Below are 7,253 nucleotides of genomic sequence, written 5' to 3'. Positions count from 1 at the left end.
ATGTAGAAACAAACGGAGGGTCTTTGGGGGGTTACTGAATCTTGCCTTTGTTGTAAAATCAACGAGAAAGAGATAAGCACGGGTCGTCACTTACATAAACCACTGCAGCACGTCATTGTCATGATTGTCTGCTGTGGCTATACAATATTGGATGTAAGAAGGACGCGGGTGTTGGACTTTCTGTTTACGTGAAACCCCTTTCTCCGCCTCGCCCCAAAAACTTCGCTCCCGCCATTTCCACATCTGGAGTCCATCATGGCCTGGCACCAGACAGGGGCGGTTCACTAACTGGTGTGAATCTGTCTGATAAGTGATAACGAAGAAGTTTATTTGCAAGTTCGTGCCCGAGGGCTAATTGCAAGTGCATGGAATAAACATAGTAGTGACAATGGACAGTTATGATACCTACTGGCTGTCGCTCAAGGTGAATACTCAAGGTGAATCTCCGATCGAAATTACACACAACCAAAAATTCTGCATAAACATTCTTGGAGTCTCTAGAAATAATTCTTCCGCTATGATAACATCGCAGTTCTTTGTCAACTGGATCTGTTTGGTCATGGTGTGGGTACACTAACGTATGGCACACCAGTTTCATCTGTTTGGTGCAGTTCATTCAGTCACTGATACTTGTAGGTATTATTTTTTAATCAAGGGGCTTGTTCACTAATAATGTGTTTCAGGTCTGGGGTTGGCACTGAATCCATGGGGTGGGTACCTGTAGGGTGTACAGAAAATTCAGGTACAGGTTCTGTTCAGGTCCAGAAGATCAGGTCCCGGTCTGGACCTGAACCTGGACTTGATTGACTGTGAAAACTTCATGAATTGGAGATACTCAAAACAATGGTCAATTTCTCTGCAAAGGAAAGAAACCCGTTTAGTGGAGTATCCGACTCCCGTTGGCGTGTTAAAATCCTATCTCCATGTTAAAAACACTAGGTTTAATTGTAGAAACTTGGTTAAATGATTATTAACTCTACTTTAACTAGAAAGCCAACATTTTTTTTTTTTAAATGCAGGATGTTGGCGAAGGGAAAAAATTTATTCTTGTATTAAATGAATCGAACCCGGGTCGACCAAGCAACCAAAGCATATGTACCTGATGTCTTCAGCCTTAACCATTCGGCCACTTGGCGCAATGGCTAATTGTGGGCATTTTAACAGGTATACAAATGTACAAAAATGTCTTGCGTAGCTTGAACACGTCCGTTCACTGTTGAATTTGCAAGATTCCGAGGTCCAATTTTCTGAAGATAATGTTTTTGTGTGAAAATGTATCAATCTCGTTCATTCCATGGCGGGCAACTTCTTCCTTGAGCGCCAATTGGTCGAACGCATGGCCGATTTACTGCCGCATGATGTCTCAGCTGCTATTATCGAGTCGATGCCGAATGCCATTTTGTGTCCTGTGCGTTGATAGGTTCACCTCTGACATACAACCGAGAAGTCAGACTTTCAGCCAATCAAAAAGCTTGTAACACAGCGTACATGTTTACAGCTTCGCTACTGTGACGGTTGTCTTTGGAGACACAGGCGAAAGCGTAGCAGGCTGCCCATGGACATAGCATGGTACTAGTATTGCGCGCAAATCAAAATGGTGCATATTTTCATCTTGCAACAGTTTATACCTGAATACTGTTTGTTTTTAATTTTTTTTTTACTTTAGTTTATTACCCAAATTTTCCTTCGTATGACTAGGAGATGCAACATAGAGGATGAGGCACATGTACAGGGTCGACGGGCAGTACCCTGGCTTGAACTCGGGGACTGTTTAAAGCCCCAATTCAGTATGTTTCATGTATGTTGGTATCTTCACCATACATTTGTTAAATTTTCATTCTATGCCACAAATTCAACTGACATGTGTTTTTTTGTATTTGTTCTTTACAGGTTGGTTAGAACTGTTGTCATGGCAACATCTAGCAACTGCTGTGATGATGCTGAAGACAGAGCTGAGGAAGAGGCTGCCCCCAAACAGTCGGCCGCAAAATCGTTCCTTTGTGAGGAGTGCAGCAGGCAGTTCAGTCAGCTGAGTCATCTGAAAATCCACATGCGGACTCACACAGGGGAGAAACCCTACAAGTGTGAAGAGTGCAGCAAGCAGTTCAGAATGCTGCATCATCTGAAGACTCACATGCACACTCATACAGGGGAGAAACCGTACCAGTGTGAGGAGTGTAACAAACAGTTCACAATGCCTAGCCATCTGAAGACTCATATGCGTACTCACACAGGGGAGAAACCCTACAAGTGTGAGGAGTGCAGCAAACAGTTCAGTCGGCCGGAACATCTGAAGACCCACATGCGTACTCACACAGGTGAGAAACCCTACAAGTGTGAGGAGTGCAGCAAGCAGTTTAGCCAGCCAGGTAGTCTGAAGATACACATGCGAACTCACACGGGGGAGAAACCATTCAAGTGTGAGGAGTGCAGCAAGCAGTTTGGTCGAGTGGACTGTCTGATGGCACACAAGCGTACTCACACAGGGGAGAAACCTTTTCAGTGTGAGAGGTGTGGCATGCGGTTCAGAAGGCTGGGTCATCTGGGTACTCACATGCATACTCATACAGGAGAGAAAAAGTATGGGTGTGAGGAGTGCAGCAGACAATTTAGTGCCCTGGATCAACTTAAGATTCACATGAGAACCCACACAGGGGAGAAACCTTACATGTGTGAGGAGTGCAGCAAACGGTTTGTTGTGCAGGGTGATCTAAAGAAGCACATGCGCTCTCACACAGGTGAGAAACCGTACAAGTGTGAGGAGTGCAGCAGACAGTTCAGTATGCCAGGCAGTCTGAAAAGGCATATGCAGACTCCCACTGGGGAGAACCCGTACATGTGTGGGGAGTGTAGCAAACGGTTCAGTGTGTTGGCAGATCTGAAGAAGCACATGCGCACTCACACAGGGGAGAAACCATACAAGTGTGAGGAGTGTAGCAAGCAGTTTAGCAGTCTGTATGGTCTGAAGTGTCACATGCGAACTCACACAGGTGAGAAACCCTACAAATGTGAGGAGTGCAGCAAACAGTTCAGTCAGCTGAGTGCTCACAAGAAGCACATGCGCATTCACAGAGGGGAGAAACCCTTCACGTGTGAGGAGTGCAGCAGGCAGTTCAGTGAGCGGGGCAGTCTGAAAAAACACATGCGCACTCACACTGGTGAGAAACCGTACATGTGTGGGGAGTGCAGCAAACGGTTCAGTGTGCTGGGAGATCTGAAGACCCACATGCGCACTCACACAGGGGAGAAACCTTACAAGTGTGCGGAGTGCAGCAAGCAGTTCAGTCAGAGGAGTGCTCTGAAGACTCACATGGTAACTCACACAGGTGAGAAACCCTATACTTGTGAGGAGTGCAGCAGGCAGTTCGGTCATAAGTGTGCTCTGAAGAAACACAAGCGAACTCACACAAGTGTGCAGCAAACAGTTTCGTTGTAATCTAATGGATACAGAGAGAGAGAGAGAGTAATCTGAAGTCCCTCCAGTGAATTCACACAAAAGCTTAAATGTTTGAGGAATATGACGGTCATCTATATGTAGGTGGTTGATCAGGACCCTACAACTGGTCACAAGTCATTTGTGGAACATCGCAGATAACATTGGTAAATGTAAGACAAGTATTGTATGATATAAAACTGCCTTCTTCCTACAGTGGAAGAAGTCGTTCGGAAAAAAATGAGTGTACCCCTGTAGTTCCTGTAATATCTATATTTGTGCATGAAATGTAAGTGTGGAAATGTTGACGAGGACAGTAGGGTAACACATACCCAAACTGTAACTTTGCAAATTAGTTAACAGTTGTAGTTAGTGATTGATGGTTTATTTATGTTCTTCTTCAGTTTCAGTAATGATATGCAGGAAACAGTGTTTTTCGACACGTTAAGGCCCAGATTCTAGATAGTAAGTTTGTTACGAAACTTGTATGTCTGCAAGTAGCTTTTGATATCATAGCTGATAAGATATTTGTCTCCAGTCTCCTTGACTCTCCTTCCCTCTTTTCTGTGAAGGAGTGGTGTTTGTAGGTATCAAAAGCTTACACAAACATATGTAATGCATAATTGTAGTAGCGTAGTGCCAATAATGTGATGTTTCCTATTAATCTACTCATAATCTATATCTTTTTGTTAAAATATGTAAATGTTATCATTTTTTATTAGTTAAGGTTAACTGTTCTTGATAAGTATACACATCTAGTTCAGAAATAGATCTCAAAGTTTTAGGTAGTGCATGTAGTATTGCCAGCAGTGGCAGTATTGATGATAGCTACTGTATAGCCTATAGACATACATTTTGTAGAAATGGTAGATTTATATTCTAGAATTAAGGCCATGTTTATTTGGCTACATGGATGACATCAGCAGTGGCATCAATTTTCAGCCATTTTCAAAAATCAATGAAAACGTTTTTAACCATATTGTAAATCGTACTAAACAGCTATAAATCGAGCACTCTTTTTTTTAGTATACCATACTTTGTGTTTTTAGTCATTTGAGGCAGGCAACTTTTTTTATTTGCATGCTCACACCAGTTTTGGGGTTCCCAGGGGACGTCATCCATACAATCAAATCAACATGGCCTAAGTAGTTGTGCTAAATGTCTTATAGCCTTTTGTTATACAGTATGTAGGTAAAGGCATTTTTTGTTTAACTTGTGTTCTTCATTTGTTCAAGCTATTGGCGAACTAGCATATTGCAAAAGTTTGTTATTAAAATACAAATTAGCTCATCAATTTCTTTATGTATATCAATGCTCTTCTTGGGGTTACTTGAGTCTAAAGTATTACATTTAGCACACTTGAGGCTTAATTTATTCATTGATTATGCAGAACAATTGCTTATTTACATACATTTACATTGGTCTTCAAAGGTGCCAAACTTTGGAGATCATACATGAAGGTTCAGAATTTGCAACTAAAATGCCCCTGCAGTCCCAAGGGAAGCTGCCAGTGGAGCCAAACACATATCACTTCTTTCCTCGTAGGTATCTACCCCCAAAATGTGACAATAGTTTGTCCAAAACACGAGATATCAGGAGTCATCCACCCTTCTTCAGAATGAATTCTACCAACATATAAAAAGTTTCAAGCAAACATCGAAGTTGATAGATGATGTTCCACAGCCATGTGATCTCCTGATACATCCCGCAGCCACGCTGGCGACACCAAAACACAGCCTGTCACGGAACGGAACCATTTTCCGCACTGTTCATCATGTCAGGAAGAAAAGCTGCGACGGAGAACATCCGTCCCTGTCCTGCGATCCGAGGATTTATGTGGGTCAATCTGATTAATTGAAAGATTAGGACCGATCTCAGGGCTAATGGAGAGTCCGGTGGGAACAACGCCCTCCCGCGAGATGCCGAACGGCCGGTACCACACGATATGTAAAACTAGCAATTTTTAAGAATTAGTTTTCCACAATGTTTTACAAATCATTCATTCGTTCAACACATATTTTTGCGATAGCACCTAGCTCTGGCGTTGATGACTTAATTGTGTTCCAAACTTAGTGGTTAGAAATGGCTCGCCAACCACTTTGACCTTGATATGTTTTACGATGATGTCCAACAACAACTCTTGGGATAACCTCTTTGAATTATCTTCTTTTCAGTGTGCCGTCCTGTGTCTACCGGGAACACCTGTTATTCTGCGGGGTGTAATATTTTACATGAAGCGTCCATTTCTACTAAATACTAGACAGGATAAAGACATGATTCCAGATTTATAACCCTCTGGTGTCACCAAAGGAAACTATATCAACATCGATATCAATTCCCTGGAGTTTTGCCTTTATTCGCGGAGTAGCAATGTTGGATAAGACATAAAACATACATCATCCATCATCAAATTTATAAGATTTGAAAGAGCTGGCCAAATTGTAAAGCCAAACTAAAAACTAAAGGTGACTCTCGTAAGCATATACTCCCATCATTATACACCTTTCTCACGCGGCGGCCATGATAGATCTAAAACGAGTTCAATGTGGCAAACAAAAGGCTGTCCATCATAATTAGCAGTTCGACCAATGGTAGCCTGCCAATTAGGAAATCGACCAATAAGTGAATGGCTGCAAATTCGTTAAAAATTTGCATTATTATGTTTTTATTTTGCATCTCTTAATGGACTATGGGGCCAGTCTACACTACTCTAAATTGCTACATTTTTCGGTGCATAACACTTCTTGTAATATCTATTATTCCATCTTATATCATCAAAATTTGTGTGGTTTGGGGGAAAACTAAATGGGACCTGATTTTAGAAACAAGTTTTGTCTGTTTGCCTCATTGACCTCTTCTTGGATCTATCATGGCCGCCGCGTGAGAAAGGTGTATAGTGGCCGCCTTTCAGTTCATCATCATATCGTTCCGTGCCAGTACTGCAGCCAGGCAACGGCCTCCTCTTTAGCTACTAGTAGGTCCCTGTTGGAGATGTTGGGGCCTGTTGAAACTGAGACAGGCCTTCATGAAGATTCGCAATTGTCTCTGGTCTGTTGCGAGCCGTGGTGCCCCTTCCCACCTCCGCAAGGTCTTCTTCACTGCTTGCATACACTAGCACGACACAAGTTGTCAATGTCTTGAGATTGAGCAACTCACCACATGTCTCAAGGACGCAAGACAGCTGTTGTGTTGCACCGAAGGGCGCTATTTAGACATAAGTAGGGTGGGTACTGGTACAAAAAATTCAGGTCCAGAGGATCAGGTTCGGACCTAAACCTGGACCTGATTCATTATGTGAGAACTTCTGAATGGACGATACTCAAAACAATGGTCCATTTTGCTACAAAGAAATCTTCTGTGGAGTATTCGACTCCCACTGATGTTTTAAAATCCTACAAAGCTAAAAGCTAATTGCCTCTGTACCATTGACTGTAAAACTTGGTACGATAGACTCTACTCTACTTCGCTCATGCTATTTTCCTCGACCCGAAAGCCCCAAAACGTGTGAATGCCTTATCATATAATCTGTTTATTTTCCAATAGGTCCAACGTCCGGTCCACCGGAGTTTTTCAGGTCAGTTTTTCTGAACTTGTACAATAAGAAAAACATCAAGAAACATCTAGATGAGTACACATATTGGAACATTCTAAGGTTTGCAATGTTTAGCCTGTTTACCTCCGTGAAAAATGGAGGTGTAGTTTTTGGTGTGTTTGTGTTTCGGATATTTGTGATCACCATAACTCTAGAACCTCTAAATGGATTGTAATGATATTTGGTAGGTGTTGCAAAGACGAGGATTAGGGTCGATTTTGTGCCCCC

At 42.4% G+C, this 7,253-nt stretch overlaps 1 protein-coding gene across 1 annotated transcript in view; it reads left to right on the top strand.

The window, feature by feature from the left end:
* LOC118421561 (zinc finger protein 208-like) overlaps nt 1-3,436 on the top strand; it is a 37,399-nt gene extending 33,963 nt beyond the window's left edge. Inside the window, exon 4 of the mRNA XM_035828906.1 lies at nt 1,891-3,436. Within this exon, the coding sequence (XP_035684799.1) occupies nt 1,891-3,436 (1,546 nt within the window). The remainder of the gene's footprint in view (nt 1-1,890) is intronic.
* The last annotated feature ends 3,817 nt before the right edge of the window (nt 3,437-7,253 follow it).

This window comes from Branchiostoma floridae, chromosome 1 (assembly GCF_000003815.2).
Source record: "Branchiostoma floridae strain S238N-H82 chromosome 1, Bfl_VNyyK, whole genome shotgun sequence".
Classification (NCBI taxonomy): Eukaryota; Metazoa; Chordata; class Leptocardii; order Amphioxiformes; family Branchiostomatidae; genus Branchiostoma; species Branchiostoma floridae.
This window is presented reverse-complemented; position numbering and strand designations above follow the sequence as displayed.